Below are 20426 nucleotides of genomic sequence, written 5' to 3'. Positions count from 1 at the left end.
ATGCTTTTGGAGTATAAATAATGAAGAGGCTTACAACAAAATCAGTAGTACATATATATATACATATATAGTATATTTATCAGTATATTTATATAAAAATTTAATAACAATATCTAATGGAATTGCTTATAAAGAATATTCATTTTAATGTAACAAAAATTTACAAATATGAAATTTGTAGGTTTAGTACTTAATGTAATCTTTATAAAGAACAACATTTATTTTAATTATATAAGGATTTTTAAACAAATATTTACTATCTTACTTTGTTCAATAGCTATATATATATGCATATATATGAAAGAAGATTTGTCTTTTTTTCTGTAGAAAATTTTAAGATTCTTCCTGTCAGTCTGTGGCAGCACCTACTTGTAGAACATCAAAACATACAGCACAGACACGAACTGGTTTATTGTAATTAAATTTTAGAATCGGCACCACTTGATCGGAGCATTGCTTGCACAATATCCTACCACAGTGTCGACTGAAAGTGATGATTTAAATAATATTTATATATTATAGAATATATAAGTTATATGTAGTATAATTAAAAGATTTTCTTACCAGTGATGTTTACGCATTGTGAGCGTAAATTTTGTGCCACACTCCAAGCAAAGATCTTTATCAGCCCATGGTGCTTCTTGTGTTAAAGAATCTAATAGCCTATACAGTAGCCTCTTTGTGGCAACTTGATAATTAAAAATTGTAATTCCATCTTTATTCATTGAGCCAAGGCATGCTCCTGACTTTACAAGTGTTCTGCATAGATTACCATTGCCTTTCATGTAAGCAATCAACAATGGTGTATTACCATCCAAGTCTAAGAATCACATGGAAAATATTTTCTTTTAGAGATATAATTGTTTTTCACTTTACACAAGGAATCTAAAAATTTTTACTTACCAGCATTGTTTACTGGATAATTAGACATACATTCTAAGAAGAACTCACAAATAGTTGCAGCATTATCCCGACCATATCTAGCCAATTCGTGCAGAGGATTTCTGCCCTTAAGATTAATTACCTCAGCATCTAATGTACATTCAGTTAAAAGAGCTTTAACTACTGATACATGGCCTTCTCTCATAGCAACATGCAATGCATTATCACCATCTGCATTCACTGCATCAAAATTAATATTATTCTGAAAGAATTAACTAGAAATGTAAAAATAATCTATGGGGGAAAGCTAACACATGTAAATGTTTGATATATTAAATATTCCCCATTTCGTACTTGCAATAAAGCAGATACTATTACAGCATGGCCTGCCTTTGCAGCAGCATGTAAAGCTGTGTTTCTGTTTGCATCTGTGTCATTTACTCTTGCACCAGCTAAGATAAAACTGCGTACTAACATTTCATTTCCACTAACTGTAGCTAAATGCAATGGTGGTGTTTGAGTGACATCATTTACCCTGGAATTGACATCAACCTGTAATTCAAAGTTATTTAATTGTATTGGTACAATAACACATTAAAATAATAAATGAACAAACCCTACAAATATTCAATATATACCTGTATCGATAGAAGAAACAGAATGCTTTCCATATCATTTTTTTGAATTGCTGTGTGTAAGAAATTTCTGCCTTTATTGTCAAGGTGTTCTGCAGCTTTTGGTAATTTTTCTAATATTGCTTGCGCAGCTTTATTATTTCTTACAGTCAGTGCTGTTGCAAATGGTGTCAAGTTTTTCTTGTCTCGTTTGTTCAAATCAATATTAGGATGACACAGCAGCAAATTAATAATTTGCGAATGCTGATTATGTATCGCTATATGGATTGGTGTTTTTCCATCTGAGTCGCGAGCATTTACGTCAGCCCCATGTTCAATTAGCGTTTGAACCACCAGTTCAAGGCCCCATTGACAACACAAATGTAATGGCGTGCAGTTATCACGGGCTTCATCACCTCCGGATCCATCTGGACCAGGTTTTCTTGGTGTATTTAAATCACAGCCGCTACAAATACAGTCTTACGCATTTAGATAATAAATATGTTTAAAATTATTATAAATTTGTAAAGAAATATTTTTCAACTGCAATGTACTTTGATATTTTTTAATAAAAATTTTTTATAGTAATAAGAATTACGTGATTTACCTTCTTATAAGAAATTGTGCAATTTCTTCTTTATTCTCATCAAGTGCTTTATGTAACAAGGTTTGTTGACAACCATCAGGTCCCGGCCCCCAACAATCAGGATCCGCTCCGTATTTAACTAAAATCGAAGCTGTATCTTCTTGCTCCGAATCCAAAGCATCCCACAATGGACATCCTACTGAAGTATTAACACCTCTTTTACAAAGAGCTTCAACTACTTCGCTAAGTCTGTAATGCACTGAAAGTTGCAAGGGTGTCTCTCCATTTTTGGTCCTATTATCAAAAATTGTCAGAGTTTTTCAATTAATTTTCAAATAAAGGATCTTTCGATGCACAATCTTTAGATTTATTTGTATTTACCTAGCATTCATATCGGCACCATTATCCAGTAAAAATATGGCAGTTGCAGAATCTTCTTTAACTATTGCTTGGTGTAATAATGTCAAACCTTCGTCATTTCGTTGATTAATATCAGCTCCGGCAAATATTAAAGCCAAAACTATATCTTTGCCTTTTAAGGACGATTGCATCGCCAGGCTTAACGGTGTTTCGTTATCGCCATTTCGTAAATTGATTTGAACGCTCGAATTTCCGACACTGAGTAGCTCCATTACTATATCGAGATACTGATTGATCACTGCAAAGTGCAGAGGAGCTTGTTTGGTAGTATACGTAAGAATGTCGGTTGGTAGGCCACGTTTCATTAAAGATCTAGTTAGGTCCCTCAAACCAGCTCTACTTGCTTCGTGCAACACAGAATATCCTTCGTTGTTTAAGCTTAGCAAATTATATTCGCAAAATTCAGTCAAAAATAATGCTGCGCTCTCTTTACGCTCTCTTGTCAATAAATGCAATAAAGTATCCCCCGTTACTTTATATAAAGGATTGGCAACTGCCCCTTTATCAATGAGTTTCCTAGCAAAATATTGGTCGAAAGGCTCGGTTTTTAGCGCAATGCATAAAGGGGTGTCATCGTCGTTTGTACGTCTTTCCAAATCGATACCTTGGCACTCTAAGAGAAGATCAAATAGACGCTCGTTTTTTTCCATGATGCACATATGCAAAGCTGTCCTGTTTAATAAACAACAAACAAGTTATATTAAAAGATTTAAAGTTACTTCTTACAATACGGTTTCCAAAAGATAGAAAAAGACATTTGTACTTCTCTATCGGAGCTATCATAATTACCATCCTCTATGATTCTGTAAATTAAGCTTAACACCAGCTTGGAGGAGTTTAGAGGCTACTGTTAACATGTTCTCGGTATTATTTTTGGCCAATAAATGTAATGCTGAACATCCCTCATATTCTTTTAGTTCATCAACGTTTTTTACATTTTGTATAACATTTACGATGTCGCATAGCTTCTCGACTTTATTGCTGTTTTCCAATTGCTCGATGATAAACTCGGCTGAATACGAATCTCCTTTTAGCACGGCAGATTGCAGCAGGGAAAATCCTCGTAAATTCTGAGCGCTAAGATCTGCTCCGTGTTCTACTAAAGTCCGAGCTAAGGATGGCTGTCTCGTTTTAAGGGCAACTTCCAAAGCCATTTCACCTTTGTAATCTACCATATTTACAGCCATCGGCAGCTAAAAATACAATTCATTCATCTAATAATGTTACATCATTGAACCTATAGTTTCATTAATAATATTAACAGAATTGTTCCTATGAAACCATATACATATGTACATCTTGCTTTAATAATTCCTGTTTATTAAAATCGTATTTTTTTCATCAGATTGATTTAATTTACTGCTTTAAATGTATTCAGATTCTCCTATGGAATTAAAAAAATTAATCATTCTTAAATTTTTTTAAATGTATGCATGCCAGGTGTATATCACTACAAGTATTAGTAAAGACGTACTAAAGTTTTGACGTAAGAATTCAATTATCTTGGTATTTAAATAAGATATATACATTTTTTCACAGAACTTTGTGAAGCTCCTGCTCATTCGCATTACGTAAAGTCCTAAGCAAAGAGTCGATATCCGTTACAATTTTGAAGAAATGAATCTTCATGTCTGTACTCTAGTGTGGCTTTAGTAATATCCATTGCATATACAGGGTGAGGCACTTAACACACTCTGATGTTCAGAGGCATAGATATAGAAGAACGTTTATCCGTTAACCATAAGAGATGTCAATTTTTTGCATATGACTTTCCTGAAACTTGTTCCTGTCTGCATTAAAATTGATGGTATGCTAAAAATTGATATCTCTTATCGTAAGGCAGATCATTTTAATTTTAGGTTTTAAATCTGGGGTGTAATATGTAAGTACGTCACCCTATATCACACGCATACTCAATTAAAGCAGCATTTTAACAAAACTAACACGCACAGGAAGTAGATAAAAAAGGAAATGGTAGATAATATTTTGTAATGTTTAATGAATCACTACAGTGCTAGTTGATTTTTTTTTTATCAGGCAGCAACTCTAGTCTGCTTAATTTAACTAATAAACTTAGAAGCAAGACATTAATTGTAAAGAATTTTTATTTTTTGCAACCAATATAAGTAAGGTATATTTATGTACATTTTCATTTCTACAGTTTCGCTTCGATACGTATGTTTATATATGCATATATATTTATTCAAATTATAAGACTCGAAAGATTTTCTTTATATACTTATAATTTAGGATTTTTCGATTCGATCAAGCTATAAGTAGTCATATATGAGTAAAGCGGTAGAGGGGCGTGACAAGTTTGACGTTTGAGCATGATCAGGTGTTTTAAATATCTATACGGCATACGGTATAGATGTATATATGTATATAGTATATTTATTGCTGTACATCTGCTTAAAACAGACGTATATTCTGTTACTTTTACATTATTTAAGTTATTTCAAGTTTGTTAAATATATCACAGTAATTATGATTTAAAATATATTGATTGCACAGGTTAATTTATTTAAATTGTAATTACTATGCTAACAAATATTTTAGAGGTTAGTTGTAGCTATTTTTCTTGTGAGTTTCATCAATTTCGTTCAAATTTTAAATAAGCTTTTTCATATATGCTAAATAATAAATATAATCTATAAAAGTGCAAATAATTAAATATTTAATGTATTATAACTGTTTTCTTTTCCACAGCCAAACCTGTTTTATAGTTTTCTTTCGAGACAATGAGAAACACAACTGTACTGCATACGAATATGCCCTCTTATAATAACTATTAAATGATTTATACTTTGTAAATCTTTGTTATACAATAATTTTAATGAAAGAGCTGCAATATTTTGGTAAACAAACTGTGATAAATTTCTCTCCACTATTGAATATATATTAATAAAAGTATTGAATTTATGTATTTGTATTAATAACTAAAAAATAATCAGCATGGAAATAAGAAATCTGATAAAATGTGTTATAATTTTTCAATGTAAGTTAATTCTCTTAAAAATGTTAACTTTTTTTATTTATGGTGATCTAATAAGTTTATTTTCAATAGGTTTTTTTCAAATAAATGGTGTGGGTATTTCGTGCTTTAAATGCATAGCAAATCCACAGACAGAAAATGAAACTAATTTAATGTGTTCAAATTTTGATGGAAGCAGCAAATATCAAACTTATTGTCCATCATCTACGCTTTGTATGAGTAGAACAACTTATTTTAAATACCCTAATGGTAGTAAGTATATTGTTTAATAATTATTAATTTACAATATAAAATATCTTTAATATATATAGAAGATTATAGAAGAAAGGAATAGTTTATTGAACACATTTTTAGCATCCATACCAGTTGCTGTGGAAAGGGACTGTGCAGCACAAAAGTATAGGTTTCAATCTTACGATAGTTTTTATAACAAATGGTTCTACCAAGAGGAGGTAATAACAACAGCTTATGCTGAAGGTTGCTTCACTGGCGAAGATAGAGGATCTCCATCGGGACCACCCTTATATTGCTTCTGTAGTTTTCATTTGTGTAACTCATCTTACACATTAAAAACAAACATTATCTACTTAATTTCAATAGCTATGCTATTGATTTATCTATCATATTAATGATAAATTATTTACTTAACAAAATGAACCACATTAATTTTTATTTTCATCTGTACAAGAGTTTCTCTTAATTTTATCAAAATAACACATCTTTTATAGAAGTTAATATTTGATAAAAAGCAATTTATAAATTCCTCAACTAATTTTATTCATAAAGATATGTTCAGTAATTATTATAAAAAACCTGATCTAATGTTAAAAAGCACTAAAAGTGTTTTATTATAAAACTGTTGCATTTTTAAATGTTTCAAGAAGATTTAAGAAACTGCTGTTGGCATCAATAATAATAAGCATAGTACTAGAAATAAGAAAATTTTGCGCAATATGAATATTCAATTTTAAATTATATATACAAAATAAGTATATAAAATACAGAATAAATAATCAGCAAAGTATGAAATTTGTACACTATTGTACAAATATTCACATGTATTCTCTGATATCTAATTGGAAATATTATATATAGGAAAGACACTGATGTGCCAAATTTTATGAGAAATTATAAATAATTTTAATGTAAAAAGTTATTAATATTGTGGAAACAAATACTAGCATAAATTTATATTTCTTGATAATAAAAATTACTTACCTCTGAATTCTTTTCTACCAGGTATAAAAAGACAACGTCTTCCCTCATTAGACGAACTGCTGCGTGTAGAGGATACTTGCTGTTTGTTTGGAGCAATTTGTATAATAGTGAGCCAGGCATTTCTTTGAAATCTTCTCGAGTTAAATCTTCCTATAAGTATATAAACATATTAAGCAAGATTTTTTTATAGCTTTAAAAAACATAGCAATCTCAACTTTCAAAATAATATCATATCTTACCCAATGAGAAGAAATTAAAGAACTACAGTGATCTCTCAATTTCTGAATATCTAATTTCTCAGCTACAGCATATAATGGTATACAATCTTTCAAAGTAACTGTTCCAATTAAATATTGTTCACATTGATCAACTAATTCCTTTAATTGAAAAACAGCAGCAGATTTCATTAGCTCTAATGTCAAATGTTCTTGTGAAATTTTCCCAGTATAGATCCATTTTAAAACTATTAATGCAACCTCAGGATCTAAATTGCTCCAATCTAGATTGTACATTATAGAACAAAGTTTAATAAATTTAATATATGAAAGGAAGGGTTTTAATAAAATTTCATAACTAATTACCTAAATCTTGTTTATCCTGTAGAAGTGATTCATTGAAATAATCACTTCTTGCAGATAATATAAATTTATGTGCTGGTAGGTTTTGATTTGCTAGTTTAATATTTATGTCACTGAAACAAATGGAAAGTTTCTTACTTAGTATATATTAATGATAGAATTTTAGTTTTAGTTTTAGTATGGAAAATACTTTTAAAAGATAGTCAAATGTACTTTTAATGAAAAAAATACTGTTTTCTTTGTTTACCTGTAATTTTGTTGACTAAATAAAGACGATACAGTGGCAAGTAGTCTACCAACAAAACTATTTTCTTGCTTATCCGCTGTAATTGTTGCATGTTGTCGCTGCAATTCCATATGCGCTGTATGTAAATTAAGATACTGATCCCTGAGTAAATTTAAGTGGTGTTGCCACTTTTGTGATTCTGGCTGATCAAGATCTTTGTGATATGCATAAACATTTATTGATACAATGAGTTAAATTAACTTGTTTATTTATTAATCTTTTAATGTTGTAATTAATCAATGTATGCTTACCCATGATTAGAAAAATAATATTTCAGTTATTTTTGGTGTAGGGAAATATTTATTTTATATGAATAATCCGTTTTAAGATATTTAGAGATTAGCTAACATTAAAAAGTAATTAAAAGAAAGCAGTCAATGATTTATTATAAAAACCGGCTCTTAATGATAACCCCACTCTCCAGCACTTTCTAATACTGTCAAGTCAAAATTTGGTAATGAAGAGATTATAAATACTACGCCCACACTTGTCAAGAATCTACCAGTACCAGTATTTGCCTCGTCTATCTCTATGGAATGGTTATGTCGTTATCTATTCTTCTGTACGAATATATGAAATTATTGGAAATTACACTAATAAAATTGCCAAATTGTTCTCTTTTCACAGTTTTTCATAAAGTGGTAATATATTTTGCCCTAAAAATCTCTAGAGGATATAGAATATTTGCAATTGGCAGCATTAGGTCTGGTGTTCGAAGTCTTCAACTTTCTGTGTTGATGTCAAATTGCAGGCGTTGCAGGCGATGAAACCTCCCATTGTATACCATTTATACGTATGTCTCCTAACGTCCTAACCTAACCTATGAAGGCAAAGGGGCTAGAGATCATAGAGGGAGCCATTGCGACACAAAAAAGAAACTAAACATAGTTCCCACTGGTTCCCGCCAAACCATACTGTGGCAGGTGATAGTAGCTGTCTTTTGTTTATTAATTATCTTCAGTTTTGATTACAAGTTGTAAGTTTATAAAAAAATGTTAAAGCAATTATTGATTTACTTATTTATAACAATGATTATAGAAAACTGTAACTTGTTAAATTTTTATCAAAAGCATAACCTACAGAAGAGAGCTGTCATGGATTAGAATTATATAAAATTCATTATTGACTGAAACAAGTCAGTTTAGTCTTTTTATTGTGGTTATTATTTATTTTAGAAAATGAATACCCCAAATAGAGATTTATTGAGGATAGTGGATGGAAATCGTAGGAGATCAGCAAGGCAAGCATTAGCAGTAATTCCTAATATTGCAAATACAACATTATCACCAGGTAAATACAGATTTGTTTATTAATGACAGTTCTTTATTTTACATTGAAGAGTATTGTTATTTATGAAAGGTGACGTGCTGGCCCCAGAAGTAAACACAATGGATAATCTTTTAAATAGCAGACATGCAGTTGATGCCTGGAGTCCTGCACCAAGTCCAGATGAATTAGTGATTCAAAAACGGGGAAGACGCAAGAAGACAATTGTTTGGTCTCCTGACCGTGATACCAATAAACGTAGTAGTCTTTTAAGGTAAATAATAAACTGAATGAGTTGGATTTGCTTGAAAAAAGTTTACACAAAATTTTAACAAAAAATTGTAGTTTAAGTTCTAGAGATAATACCCCGGTGAAAAGCCCAAATAAAACAAATATTGTGTTAAGAAAGTCTCCTAGGAAGAGACTTGTTCTTGGTGATGAATCTAGTGAGTCTTTGTTTTTGACTCCAGAAAAGAGAAAACCAACAACAAATTTACAAAAATCAATGCAAACGGACGATCGTTTCAGCGGTGAACTTATTAATGGTTTAAGGGGCCTGAGTCATGATCAGTTGATAAATATGATTATGGATCTTGTAAATATGCAAGAAGAGGGAGAAATACAAGATGATCAAAAATTAAAAAATATTTTACTCCAAAAGATGCCAGTGGCAGATATTAGTCCATTAAAGGAAATACTTAGTACTTTACAGTATAATATTTATATCTGTCTTACATCATCTAATTTAAAGGATAATGTGTTCAACTATTTTGAAATTCATTTGAAGGCCTTTCATGTAGGTACAATTTAATGGAGTTAGATAAAAATTTATTTCTTCTAAAAAAACGTATTTTTTTCTTTTTTCATTTTATTAGCAAGCCATTCTTGATCAAGGGACAAATCTCGTGAAGTCTCAGCATTGGATATCTGTGATGCAATACGTATTTATGGCTTGGCCTATTACACAGGGGTTACCTAAATGGGAAGCTAAGTATTTTAATTGGACAACTAACAAGTGCTTTAAATTATTGGCACAGTTTTGTTTACAAGCCATAAAATTTGGTAATTTCAGTAGTGGTTTATTAGATACTTATAAAAGCAGGTAAATTATCAAAATGTTCCATTTTTTCCATCTTTTTACTATTTCTTATGCTAAGAAATTTTTAGGCTGCAAACAATGACAGAAGACTGTGAAGATATACGCATTTGTTTACGCTTGTTAGAAGAAAGGAAACATGACAATTAACGGTATATTTTAATTTATATATAAGTCATCTATATATACAAGATAAAATCTCGGTTAAACCGAAAGAAATTTTGAAATTTTAAATGACAAAAAAATTATAAAGTATTTAAATTCAACATTTATTCATATGCATATATTGTTGCATGTAAATTAATGTTAAAGTATTTTTAGCGAGAAGTATATATTTTATATTTAATAATTAAATTTTATATACAACTTTCCGTAATGCGTTTTTTACGAAAGTATTGTTTAGATAAAAAAGAATGTAAAAAAACATATACCATTCAGACCCTTAGCGCTAAATGTACTAATAACCATTGTTTTGACGTACATTCTTTTTACCATTGCTTGCCTGAGTATTTGATAATTTAATGTTAACTTATATATTATTCTCTACATGATATTATCGACGTATCCAGTGATGATTTATTTTTTTTTAAGAATTATAAATAAAATGAGGTGAAAGCAAATGGGCAATTATATGTTTTATTAAAAACAATTTATTCATCGTTATATATCATGCGCTCTTACATAATATATATATATATATATATATATATATATATATATATACATGTATATATATATATATATCTCTACCTATTTATTATTACTTCCGAAAGGCACATCTTTCATTTCTAAAACCGTCGATAATCTTTGAAAGGCCTTTGAGATTACGTCAAATGATGATTTTTCCTCTTGTCTGTAGCATCTTTAATATTAATATAACAACGCGATTAAAAACAGCGCCTGAGATACAGCATTAAATACCTAAAAATAATCATTTTTAATTCAATTTAAGTATTGCGTAAAATCGAATTTCTGTTCACTCTTGCTCTATCACTCCTACTATTCATATATCCCACTGTGGTCACAATAATCATAAACATTCACACTTTAATAATTATTAATCTCATACTCTATTGGTCATTCTCCCTTTTATCGGTAAGTTCATATACATATTATATGTATACATATACATATATATATATATATATATTTAATCCGAGTGATTTCCCAAATTCAAATCTATTATGGGTATAATAGATATGATAAATTAGAAATCGAAAATTACTATAAACATATCACGTTCGGCAACAAAAAGTCTGACTTCACCTAAACGCAACCATTTAGGTGAAACAAATCATCATAAAAAAAATTGTGCAATCGTATAAAAATTCGGAGGGGGAAGGAGGGAAGATTAAATTGCACACGAATTTTAAAAAATCCTAATTGACTCCTCGTTGCTTGTCGAGATTAAGACAATTGCTATTGAGGAGGAAGCTTTTGTACTATTTCTCAAAGGAACTGTCACTTAAACGAACGTACAATATTAAAATACAAAAAAATGGCCATAAGTACGTTGCAAGAAAAATGAAGATTGTATGATGTATTTTGTCTGCTGTATGTATATTAATATTGCATATATATATATATATATACACACAATATTAAGTACAAAAATATCTATAAGTAAACTGCAAGAATGATGAAAATTGCTTGGTATGTTTCTTGCATGTTCTGGTCAATTTCCTTAGTGTGTACGTGCGCCTGCGTGCGTATGCGCGCACATCTGTATATCATACAGCTACAATTTTAAGATTTTACATGTTTCCTGCAAACTTTACAATTAATGGAATACTAATCCTGTACAAATACAGAGTAAAATCATAGTAAAGCATTGGCAACTAATTGTAGCTTCGTATCTAGCTTTTTCACGCAAGAAATAACTTATCCACATTAAAAAAACGAGATTTGAATTTTTTATCTATATAAAAAACGAAAAGTCTATATTGAATTTTTGTAAATTCTCGTCTAAAGAAGGATGTTGAAATTAAATAGCATAACAGCAATAATACGATAGGTATGGTACTTAAAATGATAAAGCTGCAACTCGAATACTGTATCGCTGAATATTACAAATCTTGCAGTAATCGAAGCTTTTTAATCTGACTTCGACGGTTGGACTCTTGGGTACAGCTGAAAAAATTGTGCAAACAAATGAAATTAGTTGAGATTTTGAGAGTAATAAAAATAAGAAGAGTAAAAAGTCGCTTTGTGAAATTTACCCCTAATAAATTTCGTGGCACGTATCCTTCCCTATGACCAAGCTTACTCCACCACCACTCTCTCTCATTATCATCCCCCTTACGAAGTACAACTAGGGAATCTCCATTTTTTAACGATAACTCGTCATTGTGTTGTGCCTCGTAATCAAAAACTGCAAATACTTGTCCATTATTCATAATGCCTAGCTTTTCTTGAACACCTGTTGAGAAAATAACATAGTCGATTAATAAAATCATTTTCTGCAATACCGCAATAAAGAAAGTTAAACGAAATGTTACACTCACTATATAAATATTCCGAGCAGCCATCAAATCCTTCCTCGTCTTCTTCACACTTTTCAGCAGCTGTTTCATGATCAGAGAGTGTTGTAGCAAAGATGCAGGCTCCATGCTGTACCAAGAATCTTACCATTGATAGATTATTGCAACTAGCAGCACAGTGCAGTGGCGTCCTGGAGACAAATTATAGTTATTGAAACGAAATACGCATTGGATAAAGAAAACTAAACAACTACCATCCATCGCTATCCTGAGCATTGACGTCGCATCCAAATTCCACGAGGAACTTGACAATTTCCAAATGGCCGGCACAAATGGCGTTATGAAGCGCAGTGATGCCTTCGTCATTGGCAGAGCTAGGATTGGCTACTTCCTTGGCAGTCTTTTTTACCAATTCTAGCTCTCCTTCCAAACTGGCGTCCAATAAAAGTGCCAGAGGATCAAAGGAGACTCTCCTCGACAGATTAGCTTTGCCTGTACTGGATTTGAGATTTCCTTTCTTCCTCCTGATAACTTCCGATGCCTTACTCTCGAGCTCCTCCAGTTTTCGCTCATCGCTTTTCTTAGGCTTATCCTCGATATTTATAACATTTAACGCATCGACAATGTCCACATCCTCCTTCTCATCTTCCTCCACTTTTTTGTTATTGCTTTCACTTTCGATGATTTGCTGTTGTTGTTGATCAGTTTGCATGAGGTCTGCCGGAATTTCGTTCTCGGGAAAGAGGAAAGCGGGTGGCATCTCAATCCTTCGGTTTATCGATACGTGCACATTGGACTTTGCGTAGCGAAGCTTCGGTTGCTCCGATATTGGTGCTTTCTTCAAGGTCAATGGCCGAGCTTTGATGATCTGGCTTTGATGGTTACCAAATTGGTTCTCCGTCGGCGATTCCGGTGGCTCCGACGTTGGTATTGGTGGGATCTCTTCTTCTTTTTCTTGCCTGCACAAATAAACGAGAGACTTAGATGGTGAATAAAATGTACGCGCGCGACATGGAGGGTAAATATTAAAAACATTATCTGACAAAACAGATGAAAATTCGATTGTTGGAAGCATCTCTTTTCCATCCCATTCTTTCAACATTATTAAAAAAAGAAACGTTAAGGTTGCGAATTCACGATACCTCTTAATAATATTATTAATTTTTACAAATAATTATTTTTTTTTACTATCTGATTCATGAAACTTGATTGGAGTATGAGAAAAGAAGGCGAAGCTAGCCTTTATTAATCGAAGACTTCGCGGGCACTGAACGCTCGGTTGTCCCCCCGTTCAAGTCAATCTATTTCTGTACCTATCATTCGAGAGAAGCTTTTCGATTGACTCGCCAATTCGATCGAGAACTAATTAACATTTATAATTAACCCAGTAATCGTTTTGTCACACTCTGCATTTGATTCTTGGTTTTTTTCTAATAAGGGTCACAGACTCTAAACCCCTCCAAAGGGACCATTGTCTCAGATTCAAAAACAAAGATTGAATAGAATTGCAGGGAATTGGAAACGTCGTTAAAATATTTGCAGATAAAAAATAGATTAATCTTGGAAGATGATCAAGAGAGCGAGAGAAATTAATAGGATCATTTGAATAGATAACGAGAGCCAAAATTCTTTACCTTTGCAGTGCACTGATCCCAGATTTGTCACTTCCATTATCATTTTGTGCTTCCATTTTCTCATGATGAGTCAACCTAGGAGGTGGATTGGGCTTGATAGGCTTGGGGGGCAAGGCAGGTTTGGTTTTATCTTCGACTCTCATCTCCATCTGATTTTTTCTATCAGCTTCATTCTTTAGCCGATCGAGCTCAAAAGGTTTATCAGGAAGATTGGTAGGGGGTTCAAACTTGACATTGTGATCATGTTTAACAGTGTTCTGCTCATACTTCTGATTAACATCAAATTTTGCCTGTTCCTTGGTTTGCTGACTTCCCTCGTATTTATCGTGCTTGAAGTGTTCGTACTTCCTGTCGATATCGTGCTTGAACTGATTGCTTTGCGAGTTCTGAATTTGATCGTGCTTGAACTGATTGCTTTGGTTCTCGAATTTCACAGGATGTTCAAGTTTGTTTATTTGCTCATGCTTGATCTCATATTTGTTCATCTGGTCGTGCCTGATTTCGTACTTATTGATCTGGTTGCTTTGTTCGTTTTTCGTGGGCTCAAATTTGTGATCGAACTTGACCTGAGGCTCGTATTTGTACAGATTTCCATCGAATCTCCCTTGCTCGTATTTGCCTGCCCCTAACACTTCTAATTTCTCCTGTTTCGTCTCGCTTTTAGATTTCTCATTCTGCAGCTCCGAGCTGATAGCAGAATTTAATATTTGTTGGTTTTGGTTGTATCTCTGAACAGGAGGTGGCCCAAGGACGAATCCGCTCGCTGCACTTGGGCTGGTATGACTGTTGCTGCTGGTAGAAATGGTCGCTGGATTCTGACTCTGATATATTGTTGAGACTGCATAGTTGGGCCTGTAATTGGCCTCCTGACCGGATATCATTAGGTTGCTCTGCTGTTGGCCCCCGCTCTGAGGATACACCTGACTGCCAGAGTGACCACGACCGATCAGACTAAGCGTCTGTGGCATCACAGGATGGATCTTCGTGGAAGAAGTCTGATAGATCGGAGATTTCACTGGGAAACTCGGAGCCACGCTCGATACTGGCTTCTGATGAGTCTGATGAGCCTGCAAACTTTGCAAATTCCTCTGATTCTGATTTTGTCCACTGTTCGTATTCGACCCCAAAGTGGAAGTTGACGAACTCGTGGAGTTTTGCTGTTTCTGCTGCTGCGAATTAGTATGTTGCTGCTGCTGCTGCTGATGGTGTTGAATTCTCTGAGGAATATTCTCCTGATTATAATTCGTGTGCTGGGATGAGATTAAATTGTTATTCATGCTGTTGGCATGGTTATTGTTGTTGTTGTTGTTTGAGGTATTATTATTATTATTGATAATATTGTTATTATTGTTATTGTTGTTGCAGTTGCTTTGCTGACTCTGGTTGTGATTGTGCTGTTGCTGGTTCGCTCCTAAGATCTGAGACTGGCCTGTAAGATAAATATCAGTTAACGAGGGACAATACGAATTTGGACCGTACTACGAATATACATAAAGAAAGATAGTTTGAAAGTTGTATCAATTTGTTCCAGTACCTTGAATGTGGGACTGTGACTGACTGTGGGCGATCTGATGACCAAATTGTTGGAAGGTTCTCTGGCCAAGTTGCGAAGCGCTGGCGCTGTGTTGTATCTTGTTCTTATTGAAATCATCCTCGGCCAGTTTAAAGTTGACCGTAAATTTGGTATTGTAGGGCAACGTTTGATACTTTGGGTCATTCTTCTTGAGATTGAAGTCGTTGTCGTTGGGTATATGAGAGTACGGCTCGATGGCAGCGATGTTTCCAGTGGGCCTCGGTTTCTGACTTCCGATGAAATCCAGTTTCGACTCTGCAAAGCTCGAATTGGTGTTGGAACGATTGGTCGAAGCCAGCTGTTGGCTCAACCGTTGGTTCAAGGCTCTTTTCCTCTGCAGTCGACCTTGAAGCTGAGCTATCCTCGCGTCTATCGATGCCATTTCCGCCTGCCTCTGCGCCAAAGCTAATCTCTGCTGCGACACCACCTGGTTCTGCTGTTCGTTCATCTTGTTCCGGTACTGTCGAGCAAAAAAATCTCATTAATTATCAATTAGATTGGCGCATCGTCACATATACACATTACCGAATACTCGGATCAAAAGAAACAATAACTGTGTCTCACCATCAGCTCTCTTTTGAGCTTCTCGAGTTCTGCACTGGCGGCGGTTTGCAGATGATTGCTGCCGGGTCCTCCGGCGCCGACTCCACCAGCACCGGGACCACCCGTACCCGAGCCGACTCCTCCCGCATTCTGACGACCCCGCAGTTCCTCCAGTTGTCTCGTCAACTCCTCCACCTTCGCTACAGCCAACGACAGTTCCTTCTCCTTTTCATTGAACAACGCCCTGATGCAATCCAGATCCGAAGCTGCACATTGAACAAAAATAAACAAATCAATAAACAATTAAAATTCAAGCAAATAATTAAAATCAAAGCAGAGATCTAGCGATTGGACAATGGGCCTTTACAGAAAGAAGATTAAAGAGTATTTCTATAGGAGAGAGGGGGGAGTTTTGATTCCCCTCGACGGTTTGGCGAAGAAAGTATAGCGAGTTTATGCAGAATGAACGCTGCTTAAAGAATCGCATTAGCTGCAGACAATGAACAAAGGAGGATGCGCCCACGTGGAGGGATCCATGTGTGGGTGTGTATACAAGTGGGAGGTCGTCCATACGGAAAGCGTTTTCTCGCGTACACGATGTGGAGCCGGCCGAAGCATTGGAGCCCCGTAAAATTTGTAGCTTTTCCAACGGAGGAGATCGACGAGGCAACATGGATGATTTTGAAAACGCGCCTGAATTATTCGCTCGATTGTGGGAGATTCGTAAACGGGGGAATGCCATAAATACAAGAGAGCTTAATCCTTACGAAGTATCCGTTATAATCCTTGATCGGTAACGTAACGTGCTTTACGAGGGTTTCTATGTGTAAATGTGTGAGCAAACTGAAAGCGTTACAGAGCCTAAAGAGGATCGTCGCAGCTCACTATAATCAAAACTTTCCCTCAATTTGCCACTCTCCACCCAACCACCCCCTCTCTTAACTTAACCATCCACCGACCTATGCGCCATTTTCAACCTCACCCCTCTTTCACCCTCAAGTGCACTAACACACTTGGTTCGAATCTCAAAGTGGACCCTGATAAATCTCGTTAATCCCTCTAAACAACTGCCGCAGAATCCCTTAATGATCCTGCTAATTGCATCTGCTGCGCTGACCTTCCATCATATACATATTTGCATGCATTAAAAATAAGCAATTTTGAGAAAGAGTCTGGGAAAATGTTACACTTTTCAATCAACTTATTGTCTCTTTGAATCTCAAAGTGGATAACGTTTGATCTCGTTAATGTCCTCTAGATAGAACACTGCAACAGTATTCCTTAATGATCCTAGATGTTAATTTGCATCCACTGCGATAATGTCTTGTTATGCGAATGTTTGCATTAATGAACAAGAAAATGGGTAACTTTTAAAAATATACTCTTGACAAATTTTCAAGTTTTTAATCCAAGCGTTGATTTTCTTGTTTGCTTCGAATATCAAAGAGGACTCTGTTCAACCTCGTTTAATGTCCTCTAAAACTCAACAATAATAGGATCCCTTAATGGCTCTGATATAATTATCTCCGGTTATACAAATGTTTGCATGAATTAAAAAGTAGGTAATGTATAAAAATACTGCTAAAAATGTTTAAGCGAGTTTTTAATCCACCCGTTCGTTCTCCCGGTTTTGGTTTTAATCTTAAAGTGGACAGCTCCGATAAATATCGTTAATGCCCTTTAAACAACTTCCTTCCGCTGACCTTTTTTATACAGATATTTATATGAATGAAAAATAGCAATCTTGAAGAAAGCTCTGAGAAAATGTTACTTTTAAAGCTACTCGTAATTTTTCCTCTTTTATTGTTGAATTTCAAGGTAGTCCAGCCCTGATAAATCTCATTAATGTGCTTTAAACAATTACCAGAAAATCCTTTAGAAATCCTACTAACTGCAAATACTACGATGACCTTCTGTTCTATAAATATTAACTTTAATTAAAAAATTAGCAATTTTGGAAAATACTCTTGGAAAATGTTAGTTTTTAATCTATACTCGTTACTTCTCCCTGCTTTTGTTCTACTGTCAAAGTGGACGCAGATAAATCTCGTTCATGTGCTTTAAAAAACTACGAAAAAATACTTTTCGGCGATCCTGCTAATTTGCATATGCTGCGATAATCTTCTTTTACGTACGACATATTTTTAATAATAAAAAAAAAATGTAAAATTTTAAATCCACGCGTCGATTCTCCTTGCTTTTGTTCGATGAGAGATTTCGACAACAAATGAATTAATGACGTATAATTTGAACGAGAGGACAGCAGTAATTTGCATTTGGTTAACACCGGTGTATAAGGGGTAGGAGGGAGGAAGTGGGGGGGGGGGTGGTACTCTCTTAAAGCGTCGTTTCCGGTCTGTGGAGGAAAAAGGATTGCCGTGGAGATAGAAGGAGGAGGAGAGTACACATTCTTACAGAATGAGTTGTACAGAGTTTTGCAACGTAGCAATGTTGGGAAAAAAGTTGCAAAGGGTCCAGCGAAGCTAAAGCAGTAATTTTCTTGCAAATTTATGTTGTCGACAAGATCGTAAAATATAATTATACAAGCCGAGAAGAAAACTACCAAGGACAATTACGACAAAATTTCGTTATGTCTTCCTCCAGTCTCATCCAACCGAGGATGAAAAATGCAGGATTATGCATTTTATTATTTAAGGACGAAATTAGAGAAAGCTTTTTCCACTCGTTAAATTTTATTATTCAATTTCTATCCGTCTTAAATCGGCTTATTTGTTATCTTTTCTTTGCTCATTTCCTTTCTTGCACCTCGAGCCTTTCTCTAGGCTTTTTTAACTCGGTTTTTCACAGTCTCGTCCTGCCATCCAGCTACTTTTTTTGCTCCTTTTCTCTTGCCAGTGCACACCATCCATTTTCTTTTCTCTCTCCACCGCAGCAGCTTCACTTCCATATTTTGCCCATTCGCTCCATTTTCCCAGCTCCGTCACTAGCAAAAACCTCTTACCAGGGAATACGAATAGTAGCAAAAACTCTGTATAATCTCACGATACCGATGTGCTACCGATCCTCCTCGAGGCCAATTATCCCTCTTGGGAATCCTCCAGGAACTGTTGAATTATCGAAAATCTTCTCTCTTAATAATTTTATGACCTACACACACAGGATGGCAAATATTATCCATTTTACTCGTTGCTTTACAATGTGAAACCCCCCATTGATAAAAGCAGATTCCTATTTGTCCCTGACTTTTTATATCGGAACATCCATCAACTATAATTTCTCAATTTTTCATCAAAATTAACCAATCATAAAACTCGATAAATCTCGCAAACATTCGTCAATGATTAATTTCGGATGAAACTTTGCAGTTTTTACCAAACAGTAGCCAACCATATATATATATGCATTTTTATATAGGTTTACGTAGAGTTTGTTAATCGCGAATGAAAATGTTCACGGAAAAGTTATATGACAGATCCCAAGTTGGCAGTTTTCGTGGTGTCAGCGAAGGGAAGGTTCCCTGGAGAAACCTTGAAATCCCACTAGTATAGGTTGAAACATTGGGAGGGCGAAGAAACCTATCGTTTCCCATTACTAACCTCCTCCTATTTTTCTCTCTACACACCTTTCGCCAGTTTCTCTGCTCCCCACCATCGAGAAACCAATAAGGGAAAATCCCTTTTCTGCCATTCTCATATTCGATTCGCGAAAGGGAGATTTCAGGAAGACTCGTATAAGAGAGCGGAAGAGGGCCCACCATTGGAGCATTGCGCAAGGATAACAACGCTTTTCCACGGTAGTGCAACATGGATGGAAAATCTGAGGGATTGCCAGAGATCCGTAACTGCATGCCTCTTCATTCTAGAGTAACTGCTAGATAGACATACGTACAGAGAATTCGATAATGGGATTCCAGGTCATCGGACAAGCCCATAACGGATCGGTGCCGTATCATTCTCAATATACTATATATATATATATATATATATATATAGTAAACTTTCTCTCCCCAGTCCTTGTTCATGCTCTCTTCTCTCGTAATTCCACTGTTACCTTATCAATATCTAATCAATTTTCGGTAAAATTCCAGAAACTCTGATCAATTCTTAAGAACCGATTCAAAATCTTTGACTGTAAATCGTTAATTTTTCCCAACGTTATTTCTTTAAACTCGATTTGTCTGAATATAAAAATTTGTTTCTCATGTCACACCGAAAGTTTTTATAGTGACGAACGACGATAGTATATACAGGATGCTTGATATATATTTAGAGAACTATCCATACTACATTGAACT

The 20426-nt window shown here is 34.4% G+C and overlaps 4 protein-coding genes across 14 annotated transcripts in view; 2 read left to right on the top strand and 2 right to left on the bottom strand.

The window, feature by feature from the left end:
- Nucleotides 1-70: 70 nt before the first annotated feature.
- Nucleotides 71-8262, bottom strand: LOC136786010 (rabankyrin-5). Its single transcript, XM_066747449.1, has 13 exons — nt 7831-8262; nt 7541-7733; nt 7297-7406; nt 6955-7214; nt 6716-6865; nt 3292-3695; nt 2464-3174; nt 2104-2376; nt 1521-1962; nt 1237-1434; nt 904-1144; nt 565-820; nt 71-484 (listed from the first exon to the last, which is right to left on the bottom strand). Exons 1-13 carry the CDS (start codon nt 7832-7834, stop codon nt 349-351), a joined length of 3378 nt encoding a protein of 1125 aa, XP_066603546.1. The 5' UTR covers nt 7835-8262; the 3' UTR covers nt 71-348.
- Nucleotides 4542-6690, top strand: LOC136786019 (uncharacterized). 2 transcript variants are annotated; one of them, XM_066747462.1, is made up of 4 exons: nt 4542-4633; nt 5212-5500; nt 5570-5749; nt 5852-6690. In XM_066747462.1, the coding sequence occupies exons 2-4, from the start codon at nt 5458-5460 to the stop codon at nt 6124-6126; spliced, it is 498 nt and encodes a 165-aa protein (XP_066603559.1). In that variant the 5' UTR covers nt 4542-4633; nt 5212-5457; the 3' UTR covers nt 6127-6690. The 2 variants fall into 2 exon arrangements, with proteins under 2 accessions (XP_066603559.1, XP_066603558.1); XM_066747461.1 differs by lacking the exon at nt 4542-4633 and adding an exon at nt 4645-5063.
- A 185-nt stretch (nt 8263-8447) lies between the features above and the next one.
- Nucleotides 8448-10561, top strand: LOC136786015 (uncharacterized). Its single transcript, XM_066747457.1, has 6 exons — nt 8448-8555; nt 8755-8869; nt 8939-9119; nt 9191-9641; nt 9721-9947; nt 10013-10561. Exons 2-6 carry the CDS (start codon nt 8758-8760, stop codon nt 10089-10091), a joined length of 1050 nt encoding a protein of 349 aa, XP_066603554.1. The 5' UTR covers nt 8448-8555; nt 8755-8757; the 3' UTR covers nt 10092-10561.
- A 103-nt stretch (nt 10562-10664) lies between these two features.
- ASPP (Ankyrin-repeat, SH3-domain, and Proline-rich-region containing Protein) overlaps nt 10665-20426 on the bottom strand; it is a 70197-nt gene continuing 60435 nt past the window's right edge. For 6 of the 10 annotated variants that reach the window (XM_066747445.1, XM_066747443.1, XM_066747446.1 and 3 more), the window contains 7 exons: nt 16193-16437; nt 15590-16088; nt 14056-15484; nt 12676-13380; nt 12446-12612; nt 12161-12360; nt 10667-12071 (listed from right to left, as the gene is read on the bottom strand). In XM_066747445.1, coding sequence (XP_066603542.1) covers nt 12036-12071; nt 12161-12360; nt 12446-12612; nt 12676-13380; nt 14056-15484; nt 15590-16088; nt 16193-16437 — 3281 coding nt within the window. In that variant the 3' untranslated portion in view covers nt 10667-12035. Of the gene's footprint in view, nt 12072-12160; nt 12361-12445; nt 12613-12675; nt 13381-14055; nt 15485-15589; nt 16089-16192; nt 16438-20426 lie in introns of all 10 variants that reach the window. The other 4 variants (XM_066747441.1, XM_066747440.1, XM_066747442.1 and 1 more) reach the window with 2 other exon arrangements.

This window comes from Prorops nasuta, unplaced genomic scaffold (genome assembly GCF_024137725.1).
Source record: "Prorops nasuta isolate Cenicafe-Biocafe unplaced genomic scaffold, Cenicafe_Pnas_1.2 PNAS00003, whole genome shotgun sequence".
Lineage (NCBI taxonomy): Eukaryota > Metazoa > Arthropoda > Insecta > Hymenoptera > Bethylidae > Prorops > Prorops nasuta.
This window is presented reverse-complemented; position numbering and strand designations above follow the sequence as displayed.